Here is a 19306-nt window from a genome sequence, read left to right as displayed (position 1 = left end):
TATTTTTGTTATTTTATTTACCTAAAATAATAATAATAAATAAATAATTAATTATCGTTTTTTTAATATACATGAAATATTGTAATAGAATATTACATTGTAAATATTCAAATTGAATTTTTAGAATGTTAAAATATTCTAGCATTCTACTATAACTGTTACATATATTAAAATATTCTAATATTTTACTAAACTTGTTAGAATAATATTCTAATATTCTATTTTAAACTGTTTGAATATTTGTAGTCTAATATTATATTAGAATATGTGAATATTCTAAAAGTTTTGTTGTAACTTTTATACTAAATATTCTATTAAAAATTTTCATAGATATTTAAAAAAAACAGTAATTATTTTATTTTATTATTTATTTATTTATTATTATTTTTTTTTGGAAAATATAAATGATGAAAATAATATTTTAAAAAAATCAAAAATTTTCAATTATTTTACATTTTAAAAATATTTTTTTATCTCCAAAATAAATGGTTAGAATTGCGTCTCTATAAATGTGTGCAAAACGAAAACAATGTTATATAAAAAAAAAACTACATCAAGACATATTCGTAAGTATAGACAAAACCAATAAGTTAACCGGTATATTTTTCAAAAAAAGAAAAAAAATTACATTAATAACTAAATGCATACAAAACAAAAACAATGTTTGCCCTTTTAAATCATTTTTTCTATCGCAATTAACATGTTGACTAAATCCAAATTAATAGATTATAATGGGTAGTTCACATTACCTTCCTTTGTTGATTCAGCTTATATTCCTTACACGTTATTCTTAATGTAAAACAAAACATGTCGGTCTGCGTTAATACCTTTAATATTTTTCCATTGGTCTTCATAATTTCATAACTAATTAATATTTCACATAATTAGAAAAACTATTCGGTTGGCATAAGAATTCATGTTTTTGAAGAGAGCAATTCCTAAAGATGATAGCATTTAAACACATTTTGAAAAAGTTGTGGAAGTGGTACAACACAACACCGGTAAATAAGTGAAAATCATCATCTATAACTTCCCATATTATAGGAATCACAACATGGATCGTAAAACATTAAACATGAATAAGAAAAAGTAGAGAGCCATTTTGATATGGAGTATGGAGTTGATATTGTTTGAAGAAAGAAGATAGATGAAAAAGGAAAAGACAAAGTCAAGTTATTGATAGAGATACAGAATGATGATAGATTGATGGATGAATTTTGCAAGATTGAAGCGTGCTTTTATTGATGGATTATGATTTATGGGGAAAGCAGATAGATTGATTTATTGGGGGGTCTTGGTGGGTTGCCATGACTGATACCTGGTCCAATCTCTTTGACCAGGGTTGAGTGTGTGGCCCTTGGAATGGTAGATGTATTCATCGCCTTCTCCAGAGAAGTTCTCCTTGTGATCCAACCCATACCTCTTTGGCTTCAGCATTAGAAGCTGCAACAAACAAACAAACAAACAAATGTTTTGCTATAATAATAAGATACATAGTACATGATGGAGTAAGTAGAAGGGAGGAGGGGTTACCTCATCTCCAGTGTGATCAGTTATAAAGTGCAGCCAACCATGCCATTCGGGTGGGACCTGAGAAGCATTGTAACGATCCTTGGAAGCATATTCCACCCACCTGTGTCTTCCTACAAACATTACCCAAACAGTTTTGCTTTTTTTTTTTTTATTCCTAAATAAAAAGTATATAATTTGATAAAACAATTGAAACCATGGTGATGTTTCTTTCAGGTTTAATAGAAAGTCACCATATTGTGTCTGATGAAGCTTCTCATAGTATTTATTGCCAACTTTGTCAACACCCACTAGCGTAGCACCAATGTTGTGAATCTTCGTTTGCCTAAATCCAATCATTCAGATTCCAAAATTAATTATAACTCCCAAATAATTCATTCTAATACCTCAAACTCAACATGCTTAAGTGCTTAACCATAAATAAATAATACACAACTTTTATTATGTATTTTCATTTCTTCCTACTACAAAAAGTACTTTGAGGAATATACCAATTATATTTATAGCAATCTCATCCAAATATAAAGCTATTATTCAAACTAGAATGTACCGATAATACGAAAAAAAAATAAAAATTTGGAGGTATAATACTGTATGTAACAAAAAGAAATAAAAATAAAAATAATGAAAGTACGTTGCTATTTCTTGCATTTAGCTTTTAGCCCTTTACCTTTTATGCAAATAACTGTAGGGTTGATGATTCTAAGCAAATGCGCATTTTTAAGAATGGATTAATCATATTTTAGCCTTGGTTTCTTTCCAGTTTCCATTGCAAAAATGATTTTGAAACGAAGAGCATATCATGCAAGGTTAGATTGAATACTTTTCATAAGAAACAATTAGAGGTTATGTGCAATTCACTTGAGCAAGAAGAAAAAAGAATTGATTGAGTTTGAGTTAAATAAAATTACTGCAGAACTAAGGGTGGGTCAATAGGGGCAATCTGGTCTTTTCAATGTTGAGTCGGTACTTCTTGAGGACTTAAATAGTTACAAGGTCAAGGTTTATCATTGTTGTAACAATTAAGATTAAATTAGTTCCTTACATCAGAGTTTTCATTTTATCTTTTTAGTCGTCATATTTTCCAAGTTATCAAGCATGCTCTCTTTCCCAAGAAAAAAATCGTAAATAATAAAATTACATGCATTCCCAGAAAAGGTAGCTTTATATAATATCTCCAAGAATTTGTAATTTTCAATATGATATATACTGATATTAGCAATGATGTTTTTAAATTTTTTATTTTTTATTATCGTAACGCATCAATCATGTTATTTTAATGAGGCAACATCTTTTTACAAACAAAGTTTAAGTTGAGGAAAGTAATACATCAGATAATGGAACCTTGACCCCATACAGTTTGTGGTTGGCACACATAATTCATCACACAAAATAGGAAAGAAATGGACTTAATTCACTACACTAATAAATTAGTAGCTGATAGCTGAACCATATATATATATATATATATATATATATATATATATATATATATAATAAGTCAAGGAGCTTTACTTACAAAAGATTTCCATCACTTAGACAATTCCTGAAACAAGCACAAAAAAAAAGGTTAAATGCAGTTGCATGAATGGAACATGATAAGAATGAGATTCATGTAAAAGATAAAAACATTCTTTATTTTCATATATCATATGTCCAGTCCACAATAACTTTTTGACAGAAAAACAAGTGGATTATCAATTATCCATCTGATTATATATACATCAATAACTACACTAACCCATTTCTTCTATGACTATAGAAATGATATGTCCTTCAAGATTTTCATTATTATACAAATATCATCATCACTCATGTCTGGTATCAATATTAGGAAAAAACAGTCCATAAATCTGCATGTATTATGTATATTCTACTAATGATTAATTTAGAATTGGAAGAAACAATAGTGACATTGCCACATGAAATATCAATATCATCTCTTTATTACAATAAATTTCTAATAACCAACATGGGTAATTTTGCTTGTATATAATCAAAAAAAAAAAAAAAACAGTCCTCTTGGTTTTTCTGAATCTGAATCGTATAAACAGTCTTCTTACCCTTTTGTTCTTTCAAAAATGTCATCAATTTCATGACTTCCACACTAGCAAACCCTAAAAGCGAATGCCTATAATTAATCTAATCTACGCAATATCATCAATCTATAATAATATTAGAGAATTCATACTAATTTCGAAATAGAGAACCCTAAAAGATGAAATACCAACAAAAATAACTTAATCCCATACACAAACACTACCCTCAACTTGAGCGAAATGCATCTACGACACTGTAAAAGCCTATTTCCAAAAATCTAACAATCATCTAATCCCCACCCCTCTTTCTTCATCTCTTCATCTACAGATATGCATCATGAAATTATTACATACCACACTCAATACACACTAGAAGAAGTAGGTCAATATCAAATTGAACGAACAATAGCTCATTTTCGAGATAGATCTTTAATTCGATTAATTTTAGAGAAAGGAAAATAAATATAGATAGATGGAAGGGGAAAAGAACGAACAGAAATCCTTCTTCACGAAGCTCTCTTGCGAAGCTTACAAGACCCTTCTCTCTGATGCTCTTCAGAACGTTCCTCACCACGGAAGCCATTTCTCCCCCTTTCTTTCCTCCTGGATCGATCGATCGCCTCAACGTTTAACAGGATTCCTCACCCCTCTTTTGGGGTTTTAAATTGGAATCTTGTTTATTATTGTTCCCAAAACTCCAAAAATTATATTGGTCAACTAAAAATAGTCTAAATAAATAAATAGATAATAATAATAATAATAATAATAATAACATAAAATTAAAAAAGTGTCGGTTGTTTAATTTTGGATATCTTGTGTGTGGATTTTTTTTGTGATTTTGGTCAATATCCAATATAAAATGACAAATATGTCTCTAAAATAGTTTTTTAATTTTTTTAATTAATATATTATTCTTTTAATTAAAAAACTCAAAAAAAATCTCACTCACTCCACCTCTCACACACACACACATACACACATTTGGATGTTATCCTCCCTGCACCACCATCGGAGCCCTAATTTCACTGGTGTCGACTTCGCCGAAGTACCCATTTTCGATGGAGCACCGCCGCTGGAACTCTAACTTTACATGTGATTGCCTCCGCTCCGGCCCATGGAAAACCTTTTGCCATTACAGCTTCAAACATGCACCACCGAACATGTTTCAATCGTAGAGCAACATCTCCATCGCCACCATATGTTCTAGCCGGAAAAACCATCACCACCGACACAACCCTCCACTGCCACCACCTGTTTCTTTTTTAGTTGAGTTGTAAGATTTGGCGACGACTAGGGTTTGTGCACCCTAGCTCTAGAAAATGCAGGTGCATGCGAGAGTTGATTTTTGGTTTCATTTGGGTTGCCAGAGTTGAGATAGAGATGGTGGTTACAAGATTTGTGAAAGAGGATAGTGAAGAGAGAAACAGATGGCAGTGATATAAGGGCTCACTTTCTTTTCTAAATATATAATTAAAAATAATAATAGATAAAGTATAAATAAATACAAAATAAATAAATAAGGAAAATTTTGTCATTTCATGTTCGGATGAAGCATTGAAGTTTTAAACAAACGATGAATGGTTTGATTTAATTTTTTAGAGTAACGACTAAATGTGTCTTTTGGCACTTGCACGATGGATGATTTATGTAATTTACTCTTAACAAAAACAAAATTATATATATATATATATATATATATATATATATATATATATATATAAAGGGCAATTTAGTCATTTCATGTCCGGTAGGGATGAAGCGGGAACGTTTTAAACAAACAAGGGACAATCCAAATTAATTTTTAAAAATAGGGACTAAACTGTCTTTTGGCACTTACATGAGAGACAGTTCATGTAATTTATTCTCTAATAAATCTAGAACTAAATCATGAGGCACTGAAACTCGTGACAACTTGAAAAATTCAATTAGGTCAATAGATGATAATGGCCAGATATTGTGGAGGCACTGAAACTCGTGACAACTTGAAAAATTCAATTAGGTCAATAGATGATAATGGCCAGATATTTTGGATTCATCAGCTAAAATGTAAATTTAAAAAATTCAAATAAAAGCTATATCAAGAATCTATCTCTTTTTATAGATCTCATATTCAAATTACATTATAGCTAGGGTTTGGTGCTTCTAAAACAGCTCTTAGAATCAAAACCAAACAGTGTCAATGGATAGTATTGAATAAATAAGTAAACACTTATTTATTTATTATAACTCTATCTAAACCCTAATCACCTATAGGATTTCGAATTCATGGGAATTAAAACCTTTAGGCAGTCTCAAGTGGAGATGATTACAAGAGATGTACCTTTTATGGCTTCAATCTGATTATTCAAGCTCAATTGTTTCAATAATTCTTAAATTTAACTCTAATCTCTCCTTTAATATTTTAAATCATCACGCTCACTCCCAATCTCTCTAAAATCGATTTCTATAGAAATGAGTAGGGAAGAAGGTGATGTGTCTTTTACGTGCACTAGTTTTAATATTTACAAATTCTAGCTAATTTAACCATCTAAAACACAAATAGGCAGTGTACCTAGTCGCGTAATAGTATAGTAAAATAAGTAGGGTGTCAAACTCAGGGAACGGAAATTTTAATAAGAAAATAATTGCTATTAATTAAACTAGAAAAATAACTATAAATTAAGGGTTTTTATCTGATTTTGCACGTTCGGAAAAACTTAGTTATCAACTAACTTTTAACTAAATTTACTTAAACTAAAGCAAACAAAATAGAAACGATTTTAATTCAAGATTAAAGAGTACTTTCGTTTAGCTTCGAATCACCTTTTCCTATGGTTGATTTCTAATGCAATGGATTAGTTATGTAGTTACCAAATTATAGAGTTACTAGTTATCCTGTTCTGATTTCATAATGTTTGATCAATTCATGAACTACTATTACAATGTCCATGCAACAAGTGAACACTAAATTGATTTTAAGGTTATTTGGACTATGAATGACAAGATTTAGCGATTTACTTATCTATGACCAAGACAATAAATCAACCACATAATATGATTATTAATGTTCTCTAACACAGTTAAAATTACTAACTATTACCACCTAACGCTAGGATTTGTTACATCTCTGGATCTAGCAATTTAATGATCATAAATAACTAAATATCAAGTTTATGCAACTAGAATAGTCATTTAATTACACAAACTTGCAGATAAGTGATAAAAATTAGAACTTTATCATGTTAGGATATTGATTTATCAAACACAAGTAAAAAAGCAACATAAATTAATCCATGAAAGTCGAAATCAACACATAGTTATTAGGTTCATCTATGATAAATGAAAGTTAGGGTATTTAGCCTATAACTAAGTCAGAAACACAATAAAAAACGAAGTAAAGTAGATTAAATGTGTTTAAACTAGGAAAACTGAATGATTAATTATGTCCTTTGTGTAGATCTCTTCGAATCATTGATCTCCAATCGAATTATGGCTTTCTTAGGGTTTCTGGGAAGGTTCTGATTGTCCTTAGCCGTAGGTAATCGTAGCTCTCCTCAAAATTTGACCTAATGGTTGTTTATATAAGTTACCAAAATTGCGTCGCCATTTCGTGGCAAATGGCTCGCCACCGCGTGGGAGAAACGTTGTCTAGGTAAACTCCAAGTCTTCCATGCTTATCATCCGGAAAACTTCTAGGCTAGACACGTCACCACCTCGTGGCATGTTATGAGCACGACGTGGCATCCACATTTTGCACGATTTCTTCACCAAGATGAATGCTTCCATAATCTAAATCTCCAGCCATCCAATTTTACTCATTTTCCTTCGAGAAAGTCTTTTTCGCTACAAAATAGATTTTACATGTAATAAATACTAAATATCTTAATAAATAACCAAAATGTAGCTAAATGTACTTAAATATTGCTTAGAATATATGACTAATTTTAGCAATATCAAAATACCTCATACTTGTCTTTTGCTTACCCCCAATCAAAACTTATTTTAATACATCACATCAAAATTTTGCTCATTAAATACAAAACAATATGAATTGTCTCATCAATTACGCCTCACCTAAATGCATATATTTCTGTCTAAAAGACCCTAAATACTTCCCAAGTTCTAAATACTCACAATCCTCATAAACGTTCCCCACTCAATTTGAAGTATATTATTTTTACATTCCTACAACCTATGCTCTTTTATTTACCCCTTTTGTTTCAAAAGTTATTGTTAAATTACAAGTGACACGACTTAAAAAGAAAATAATATATATATATATATATATATATATATATATATATATATATATATAAACTTTATTGCATCAAACCTTTTTGTAACTCTTTTTTCTCTTTTTTCACTTCTTTTTACTTTTCACAACTTTTTTTCATTTTTTTCATTTTTCAATATTTCAATAAATAAACAAGCAAATAATACTCACTTTGTTTCTGTTAATACTATATTTTGTGACTTTCTAAGAAATTAACTGGAGTACTCGGAATTTCTAAGGCCACTAATGGAGCCCATGACTTTTGATGAAATCTATGTAACAAATTTTTTCCCATCCATCCAAACTTTTATAATTAGGTAGATAAATATAAACATTCCTGGGGGGATACTCATCGAGTTTCTAAGTGTGACAATCATCAAAATTGTCACCAATCGTAGATCGCAAACATAACAAACATCAAATATAATAGGCTAAATTTGTAATATTGGTCAATAGATAATGAAAATACAATATTACGTTGTCCATATATAAGAAAAATTAGTCGAAACATCCGAAAACTAAAAATATAGGCGTGCAAAAAGTTGTATTATTTTATATAAATAATAACATATTCCGAGAGTACACATCGTCACAGTCTCGAAAATATAAGAAACACAAAAATCTGACTTCGTATGAGGAAGATATGATTTTTCTAAGTTTTAGAAATCAACCCTGTGCATAAATGTGTGTCGTAAAAAGTTAAAAGAAAATTGGTTGACTTTTAACCAAAACAGTGTAAATGAGAATCGTAGTACTCCTCGATACAAAATTGGTGAGATAAAGAATGCCGAAAATGGATTCTGTATGAGAGAGTTATGATTTTTGCAAAATCATTTAAGATACACCCCTTATAAAAATGTGAGCTTAAAATAAAGTCTACATTAGCTAATACAATCTAAAGGAAAGCCGTCGGTACAAACCCATGGATATAAAGAACATCGAAAACGGAGCTTGTATGTGAAAGTTAATGCTTTTCGAAAATTCAAGATTTTACCTATTAAGGATGGTGTGGCACGCTCGGAGCGCGTCACGTGATCACTGAACAGTCGAGATTTGAAAAGATTTGGTGATGTGGATGAATGAGTGATTGACATGTGGCAACCTTTTGGTGGAGCCAACACCCGTAAGCGTGGTGCACCCCCATAAAGCGCGACACACTTTCCGTTTTGAAGCCTATAAATAAAAATTCTAAGCCTCTTACTTTCACACCCAAAATCTCACCTCTCTCCCCAACTCTCACGTTCGGTAGCTTTCTTGCCTCAAGTCCGAGTGATCCCGAACTTCTGACAGCCTTCCAGAAGGAACCAATCTCGATTAAAGCACGCGGCAATGGTGAGTTTCACGACCCCTTTTCAAACTTTTTCTCAAATTCAGGGGGGAGTACATGCTTAATATTAGAACTATTAGTTATAGTGAACTAGTTCTTTCTTTGGAAGATACAGTTATAGCTTAGGGCTGACACTCTTAGGTTAGGTATATTCATTAACCTACAAATATAGAGTTATATATATATATATATATATATATATATATATATATATATATATATATATATATATATATATATATATATATAACTCGAACCCTCGATGAGAATACAGCGCAAGGTTTTAGGTCAAAATACCTTAGCTAAGTTATTGTACATGGAACGAACCACAACTAAACTTAGACTAATCACCTATGTTTAATTATTGTTAGACCGATGCACAAGTAAACTTGGGTTTGGTAGCTGATAGACTAAAACGTTTGGAAAAATAGGAAACTCAAAATAAGAACATAGTTCAAAACACAAAAGGAGAACACTTAAACGTACCAGTAGCACCTTACAAAATAAACTTTACACATTAAAACAAACCAAAACGCATAATCTAAAAACACGCCAGAAATACGAAAATGCTAAGGATAAACATGTCAACCCGAGCTGAACAAGGAACAGTTAGATGAAGGGAACTATAGTCGGACTGTTAGTCAAGCTGAACTGCGAAGGGTTAGAAGAAACTATACATGACTAATTTTAGCAATATCAAAAGGCTTATGATCTAATCTTTGGTCACTTAAGACATTACACCCCTCCACTTCCAATTTTTCTTTTAACCACTAGATGAGACTAAGAACTAACTAACTCCTAAAGTTCTAGTTTAGCCCCAACTAAAAATTTCATAATAAAAAATAGTCTCGAAAGATGTTAATTGGTCAACTCGTGGTTAAATATGAAGCATTCTCAAAATTCCAAATCACCTTCTAGTCTTCTACCGTTAGACTTTAGATACAAACTTTATTCAATGAATTTATAAATTTACTTTACTTATGATTATTTATTATTATTATTATTATTGAAATTTTATTTATTCTATTTATTTATTTGAATAAAATTAAAAATTAGTCCTACAAAATATGTTGTTACAATTACCTCTATTTATGTCGATTTTGTCCTTAGAATTGTGGGTTCTAAAAAAGATGTGTGTATCTTCTTTTCTTTTCCTTTTCAGTTGCCCATGTGATTTTTTTACAGTTTGATCGTTCCCTTTGACAAGAACAAGATCAATCATCTTTCTTCTCAACTTTTTTTATTTATTTTTCGGACCATAATTTCTTCAGGTTTTTCAATCAACCTTTTATGTTCATCAATTTGAATCTCACTTGATGGTACCAAATCCAATTTCACATGAGCCATTTCCTCAAGTTATTGGTTCGGGATCAGGTTGTGTTTCCCGAACAAATTCAATATCCGGGATGGATTTGGAAAGCGGGGAAAATTTTTGAAACATGTTTGGGCTTAGAGGTTGCATGGGGTAATAGTAAACTTGTTAGGGATGGGGTGGGGTCAGGGTGAAATCATGGATGGATTAAGTTGGGGTCGGTAAACCGACGTATCCAACGGTCGAACATTTGGGCGCGATTTGCCCCGAGCAGTAAATTGTGGGTTGTTTGGATTCATTTTTTTTGAAAGAAAGAGGTTTGAAAACTTGTGGAATTGAAAGTGGTGTGTGTGATATATGTGTGAGGTATGGTTTTGATTTATATTTTAATTATTAGGAAAAAAATTGAGAAACTAACCATTGGCAACTGTCACAACTCTCAAATGGTCCAAAATCACCCGCAGTAAGGGGCTCTACTACGGTAAGGGGGGTCAGAGTTGTGTTCGCACACTGCGGCACCAAATTAGCAAGCGCAGTGTGCAGTAAAGGGTGCACCGAGGAACCTTATTTTCAAACATTAACTCGAACCGTCATTTATGTCGTATAAAGGTGCACGCTTTCTACCTTCATCCTCACCCTACCCACCTACCCTATCTTAACATTTTCCCTTTTAAAACTTTCCCTCCTCCCAAACTCTCTTTTTCTCTCTAAAGAACCACCAGGGGAAATCCTCTCCATCAGAAACCATTCCATCGATTCCAATCCTGAAAATAAACCACCATGTTCTGTTCCTCTCCATCTCCCATGTCCTCTTTCTCAGCTCCAACAACCACCACCTCCACCACTGACATCACTTTTCACCTCCGACAACCATCACCATGAGTCTAGATCTGTGAATGGTAGTGATGGTGGCGCATAGGTGACGAAGGAGGCTCCATTTCTGATGGAAATCGTGGATCTGAACATCAATGCCATGGATCTCAAAACCCTCGGGTAACCCACACAACCTCAAAAAACTCTAATCTTGACGGTGGTGATGGTGTCTCACAGGTGGCAGCTTAAACAGATTGCAGATCTATAAGGGTCACCGGATAGTTATCATCATCATATCAAAGTTGCAGATTTGGCAAACAAGTTTCTTTCTTCCTCCTTGGTCTCCTGCACCAAACACTAGTTGGATGTCATTTTTCCAGTGAGAGAGTTACGGATCCAGAAACAACCCTTACCAATTTCCAGAAAATAAGGTGTGATTTTAAGGTTTCTTCGAGTGTTTAGATTAATGTGGCATCCCAGAATTTAGGTCTAGAACTGTAGACAGTCAAGTCACACTGAATCTCTTTGTAATTTGACTTATTGAGTTTTAATGCATATTTTTAAAAATATATAGTGTCATTACAACTAAAATAAGATATAAAATGATATCTTACTTCCAATAGTGGAAAATCTCGAACAGTCCATCGGAACCAATTAGAGCCCAATGCGTTCTAAGGTTTGCATCTCAATTGGACCCATTGCAAAAATCTCATCCAAGTCCAAAAATTGCAACTTGGGTTCCGACGTTCACATCTGATAGCTTTGCATCCAAGTAGTTTTCGCATCCACCAGTCGTTCGCAACCACCATCCATTCCGAAATGGTTCGCATTCGCATTGGATCTATCAATAACTACGATGGCTTGCGACCGGTCGCAATCATTCGCATCCAATTGCAACCAACACTCTTTTCGCATCCAAGACCCTTCCGAGAATCGCAACTAAACTCGTTCCGCTATTCTCAACCAATCTTACCCTTCTCAGAGTCTTCCCATTTGCAATCAGGACCACGCTTGGAAATTAAGTGGTTGCGTTTCACAATCCTATCATTTGCATCCTTGTTCGTACGTAATGACCTTTTGAGGTTCACATTCGCATCCGATAACAATGGTCTGCAATGGCTTGCGATCATTCGCATCCAATCACATCCAGTTGCAAATAATACTTAAACTTAAACTTGAACTCACATCCAATAGAAAAGTTTAAGGACTTCATCAAAAAGGACACCACTAAGCACTACGATCTTGATTGAGTGAAGAATCAGTCTTGTGCCTTTCCCCTTAGCCATACACATGTCCAGAACCCTTCCCCATCACCACCTTACCTTGTCCTTGAAGTTGGAGTGCACAGTTGCCCAAAAGTACAAGGTATGGGTGTCCTTGAGTGTCTGACTAACAAAAAAGCATGTGCATAGATGTCCTTGCTTGCTTACATGAGGCTATAAAAGGAGTCTCTTGCTTTCTCATTTTCCACACCTCTCAAACTCTCTCTCACTCTCTTGATCTCTCTCTCTCTCTCTCTCTCTCTCTCTCTCTCTCGGTTTAGAGTAACCACCGAATAGACACCTCCCAACCCACCCTCTGATCATCACCTATTGCCATCTTTCTTCTTCACTGTCAATAACAACCATCCCCAAGAGTAGTGTTGTTATGGTGACCACCGAAAGCCACCACCATCTCCATTCTCTATCTTTTTATGTTGATTGAAGCAAGCCCAAACACCTCCTGGTCGCAACCTTGCCTTTCCCCCCCACCCCCTCGTCATTCACAGTAGGAGGCTACCATCACAGCTCCGCCACCTCCTGCCATTGCCGTTGGGTGCTGCTGTTTGGGAATCATAACTCTATCACCGTTTGCTACTATCGTAAGTCTCCACCACCACTATTTCCTTTTTTTGTTCCTTATTGCTTCTTTTGATCTGTTAACAGCCGATACCAAGAGACCTTCTTTTATTTTTGTGTGTTTCTTTTCTTGCGCACGTAAACCGAAAGAAGAAAAATCCATCTCAAACTTCCATTTCAAACTAATTAAAACCACCCTCCTTTGACAAGTGTTTACAAGACTAGTCCTATTCTCAAACTTTGATTAAGCACAACAGCCCCTCAAGTGAAATTTATTATCAAAATCAGTCCTATTCAAGCTATTTGTTTAAACAAATCATCCCTATGATATAGATAAGATACAAAACATCTCCACGATTGTTAATTTATACCAAAACTTTCCTTTAGTTAAATAGGTAACAAAAATAGCTCCAATAGTTCGTTTTAGAAGCGTCAAGTTGTGGTTTCTCTCGTCAAGTTTCTCGAAATAAACTGACAATCACACATCCAGGTGAGTTTTTATGCCCCCATTTTAACGCTTTTATACATTTCAGGGGAGAATACATGTGTTATACCTTATTTGGTATATGAAAAACACTTACGAATTCATAACTAGTTTATAAATGTTATTTTGCTAAATAACACCTCATATGCAAATAAACTAGTTAAAATATGTTATATAGATATATTACAGTTGTTATTAATATATTACACCAAATAAAAATGATATATCTTTCTCCTACGAAGTGCTATGACTTTTTATGAATAAAAAACTTGACATAAAACGTGTGTCGTAAACGATTATCAACTTTGTAGTTTCAGCGTTATATCATGCATACCTATATATATATATATATATATATATATATATATATATATATATATATATATATAAGCTATAAAACTTATATATTAGATTTTTACATGTACTTGTGTACACTCCCATAAGATTCATCACCTATTTAAACGAATATCATACACTGTTACGCTTATACTTATCAAACACATTCAACTTTTATACGTACAAGTACATCCATATACCTTAGTTAACGACTTTTATACTCAAACTTTATGGAATAACTATATCCGTTTATCCGTATTTGCGGTTGTTAACTACAACCTTGGTAGATACTTTATCCATATATTTGTACAACTTTAGTCGTATATGCGGTTGCTAACCATAACCTTTGCAGATAACTTTAAACATTAACTAGAATCTTTCTCTCTTACTACAAACCATGGGCTTGGCTCCTTTCAAAACTACTTTAAGTATGGGTTTATTTATTCAAAGATACATTTTGACTTTCAAAGTTTATTCAAAGACTCTTTACTAACACAGTTTGAAGTATGGTTATACTTACAATGAAAATACTTTTTTGGCTTTTTAAAAGTATTATTGTTGTTAGTAGAAAACATCTAACTCTCACCAACCTTATGTTGACCCTCAAAACTACATGTATTCTCAGGATATCATCAAACAAGCTTTCAGACATAAGGTTAGTCATGGATTTCAGGCGACCTAATTATCTAGTTTTATTTTATTACATCTACCTACCTGTTAAGTCAATTCATGTACTATTATGATCTGTAAGAACCATGTATTCAAACATCAAGATGGAATACAAATGGTGTTTTGTTTATTGTTGTACTTGTGTTATATATCCAACTGCATGTGCTCCATGAACTTAGTCGCACAGCCCGACGTGTTCCGCCGCCTCGGTCGGGGGTGTCACAAATTAGTATCAGAGTTAAATTAGCTATAGGGAACTTGTATCCTCGAAAGAGGAATACAACTATAGCAACAAGATCCTAATAAAAGTATTATTATTATTATTATTAACTACACTACTTCTTTGCTACTTATAGAACGAGGTAACTGGTTGGAAGGGTCGCTTGGGTTGCTGGATTCAGAACAACTTAATTGCTAAAATGATCCTGCTCTCCGGTTCTTCCTGTCTGCCCCTCGTCTGTACTTGGTAATCTTGGAATACAAAACATAAATTAATAATACTACAAGCCTCACCAACAATAATATATAAGAGTTTTATATATACTCTTACCTGTGATGAGAACACTTAATAAAATTCTAAACATCCCTTCAACTAAAACTACCAACTCCACTCTTTAGGTCAGACGCCTCGACTAAGGTTAGTACCGTATATAAGCCAGACCAGAAATAAACTTGGAACGCATGCCTATGTTATTTATGGTTGGGCCGGTGCACAACCAACCTTGAGTAAGGAGTTTGGCAGCCTACAATGGTTGAGAGTTTTAGAGATTAAAGCATGTTCTCATGATCCATTGCAGATACTTAGTACCTTAGAAACCTTATATCAACCCCAAAACAACGTATACATTTAAAAAAAAAATACTTAAAAATCTAGGATGACGTTCATATTTTCCTAGTTCGCCTAAATCCGAAGAACCAATAGCTCTACTACCTTCGTAGAAGAGAAACCAATAAGTTCCCAATCGATCATTCAGTAGTCTCCAAACTTATCTATCCCCTATCTTCCAAATATGAAAAGTGTTAGGTTTTGATACGAAATATAAGTTTGTTTTTCACAAAAACCGGTAACAGAAGACTTTAAAAATAACAAGTTTATTTTTAGTTCATAACAAAACCAAACCATCATAGATCCATTTATAGAGGTTAAAATGAAATAAAAACAACCATAGGATGTTTTAGAGATAACCTTTGAAGCCTTTGAACCCACTTGGTTTTGGGGTGTTGATGAAGTATAAAGATCAAAGAATATGATATTCTCTACAAGTATCCACCAACAAGATTAAGGAACTTGAAATGCTAGTTCCTTCTTGTATTCTTGAGTGTCTTAAGCCTTTAAGTGCTTAAATCAAGTAAGAACTAAAGGAGACAACTCAAGAAGGCTTCTAAACCACCAAACTAACTTCAAAAGAGAGAGTGTTGTAGAGGCATAAAACTCACGGTTTTAGAGAGCAAAAAGAGAAGAAAAGAAGAGAAAAAAACTTACTCAAAACTCATGCAAGGCACTCCCTTAAATACTCCATGAAAAGTAAAGCCTAAGATTAAAATACTCTAAAGTATTTCTAGCCTTTAGAAGCAATGGAGACAAAGCATGGAGGGTGAAAAGCAACCTCCATATTTGTTTATTAATTCCGGTCATACCTCTCAAAAAAGGGTGGATTCTTTAAATTTTATAAACTCTAAGTTTATAAAATATAAACTTTGTCTTTAGGTAAAAGACAAAAGAATCCAACTAGTCCAAAATGTTGTGCATGACTTATTAATTCATATCATATGAAATAATAACTAGTTATACTCTTTTATAATTATTATTTTCATAAATCAATAATTATTCCCTAATTATAATACAAGAATTGATATTATTTATTAATAATCATATTAATAATAAATATATAAAATGTGTCAACTTGATAAATGTGTAACCCTATAGGATCATATATTATTATCAATATCACTCCATAATGATTTTTGGGCATATAGATTCAACAATCTCCCACTTGCACAAGATTCATTATAGACTGACATAGACAGTAACTGACGTCTAGCAATGGGCTACTGCCCCTAACAACATGTGAATGGTGCCATCTCATCAACAACCAATTACAAGAGCTCTAAGATACAATTGTTACTAAAGGTGTGGTATCAATTATTCCTTTGACTCAGACATCATGTCAAACATGAGATATGGATCGCCATCAATCTCATTTACTGTTCAACTTTAAGTAAGGCCTTAGATGTCTAGCTCTCAACGAATAAGAGGGACAAATCACATCTCGACTACATACGCCCATCAATGTAGTTCATGTCATACCCAACGATGGCCCATATGACTGCCCTTTTACGGAACAGCGTTAAACCATGTCAAAGCACAGCAATTCCTACACTTCAAGTCCCAAATATGTATCTTAGGTCTAAGAATACAAAGATACATCCTTGATCAAAACATCACTCTTGACTACGATCCATAAAGTGTTTTTGATGTGGGTCAAGTCCAATACTTATTCTCCTAATCAAGCATCTATGAAGTTGGTAGCAGCTCTTGTTATTCTCATCTCCATGAGAATCCACCAATCCACTCATATTAGTCTTACCTCATAGATGCTCCCACAACTATGAACGACTATGGATATTTAGAATAACCTAGTTATTCAAGGATTTAAACATGCTAACATAGAACACAACAATTATTCAATGAAAGACTCATATCCAATATATCAATTCATTACAATATATGTTGTATTTATTGTTCTAATATCCAAATACTAAATTTCAATCACTAAATCTACTTATATCGACAAGGCCCTATAACACCAGCTTGACTTTCATGCTTTAGCTAATGATGGAGCTTTGTCAAGTAGATTTGACAAACTTGATTTGTATAAACTTTGTGAATACAAACATTTTTAGTTTTATATATACAACTCATATAAAAAGAAAACTAATGAAAATGTATTAGATGCTTGAATATGGCTTAGATACCAATACTCGCTTAATGGGATTACTCATAGTCATAATGATCCATACAGTAAGCTTTTTCTCTTCATTCATAATGAAGACACGCCCGATTGTGATTAAGAATCATCTCAATCTATTTGAAAATTTAGCACATGTGTAACAACTTTAAACATAGCTTTCTTGCAAATACTCGGTAGATTAGGAATATTTCTTTAGTTCATGCAAGTACTTTAGAATATTCCTATAAGTCACACAATGACTTGTTCTCGGATTATACTGGTATCATTTGACATGCTCTAAGTATACGACTTATTTGGCCTTTATGAATAATCATGACATATATGATAAATCCAATTGCAGCAACATATGGAATACAATCATATTATTTAGTTCAAAAACATTTGCACTAGGATTTTGCTCAAAATCATGTCATGTGGTTTTTGACAAGATAACTCTCTCATCGTCCTTTATCTTAAGCTCTTTAAGATCCTTGACAATTAATGCAATTTTACTTAATCCTTTAAGTTACCATGATCTATCTATATATATCCTTATTCCACGATTTAATATGTCGACTACATATAACTTTAGGAATGTTACTGCGCTCCCACTAGCTTTGTAGAAAAACACAAGAGTCATCTTGATTTATAATCAAATCACACTAAGTAATTATCTTATAATAAAGAAGATTCTTACTTGGAGATGTTAGCTTAAATCTGAGAAGATTTTCAATCATGTATGTTTTCTCCCTTGAAAACTCACCTACTCTTTATAGTCAAACTATATCTAGGAAGATTAATCAAGCCCATACTTGATAATCATACATGAATGCATCTCAATGTGTGTTATTAGTTTCTGATCAACCATTAAACAGATTCAATAACAATAGAAAACTTGCTAGTTCCAAACTATGATGCATTTAGTTTATGGTTCTTAAGCTCTAAAAGTTCCATATAGCTCCCACTTAGAATAGGAACTTTCTAATCAATTGTCTTATAGAATGACAATTTGTGGGATTAGTAGAAACTTCAACCTAAACAATCATTTAGGATATCCTACATAAATGCAATTAGTAGATACTAGGTTGGTTAAGCTTATTGTCTAACATGAGCTCTATAACTCTATACCTTTTAGATAAGGATAAACCATTTCATCCTCGGTCTAATATAAGTATCTAATCCACTTGTTTGGTTGGAAATATATATTCAATATATATTTGTTGCAGTGAGCATAATTCTAAAAATTTATAAGGTAAATAGTTCTTTTAAAACATCATACAATAGACTGAAAGGTATATTTTTATCCTCTTCAAAAACTTGTACTATCGACATTTAGCTAGTAGTCAGGTGACCCTATCCTACAAGAGAATTCGAAGGCTACATCGCATATTAAAAGATAGATTCAAGTGACCAGGTGATCCTGTGTCACAAGAAACATACTAATGACAAGCGAGTGTTTTTGTCGGAATGAGCTGTGAATCAATTCCACAACTCCTAAGATGTTCCAAGAAGACTCGGTTTACAAAACTCATTTTCTTTATCACAACGAAAAGTTAATGATGATCTCATTAAGTTGTATTTCAATCTTCACTTGAAACAATTTGAGCAAATCAAAGGTTTCAACAATAACGAATAAAAGTCGTCAGTGAAATTGAATAAACATCTATCACCAAATATATTCATGGATTGGAAAAGATTACATACATCACTTATGTATAACTCTTTGTCAAGCCTTTTGTTCTGTAACTACTAATA

At 32.8% G+C, this 19306-nt stretch overlaps 1 protein-coding gene across 1 annotated transcript; it reads right to left on the bottom strand.

Annotated features, from left to right (window-relative positions):
- Positions 1–935: 935 nt before the first annotated feature.
- Positions 936–4259, bottom strand: LOC145167289 (NADH:ubiquinone oxidoreductase, 17.2kDa subunit). The gene is made up of 5 exons (XM_079086448.1): positions 4064–4259; positions 3050–3076; positions 1764–1855; positions 1534–1643; positions 936–1443 (listed from the first exon to the last, which is right to left on the bottom strand). Exons 1-5 carry the CDS (start codon positions 4150–4152, stop codon positions 1282–1284), a joined length of 480 nt encoding a protein of 159 aa, XP_078942574.1. The 5' UTR covers positions 4153–4259; the 3' UTR covers positions 936–1281.
- Positions 4260–19306: the final 15047 nt, after the last annotated feature.

The sequence above is a fragment of the Lactuca virosa genome, chromosome 3 (genome assembly GCF_052849685.1).
Source record: "Lactuca virosa cultivar CGN04683 chromosome 3, Lactuca_virosa_CGN04683_v6, whole genome shotgun sequence".
In the NCBI taxonomy this organism is placed as follows: Eukaryota; Viridiplantae; Streptophyta; class Magnoliopsida; order Asterales; family Asteraceae; genus Lactuca; species Lactuca virosa.
Note: the sequence above shows the minus strand (reverse complement) of the source record. Positions and strands in the feature narration are given on the sequence as shown.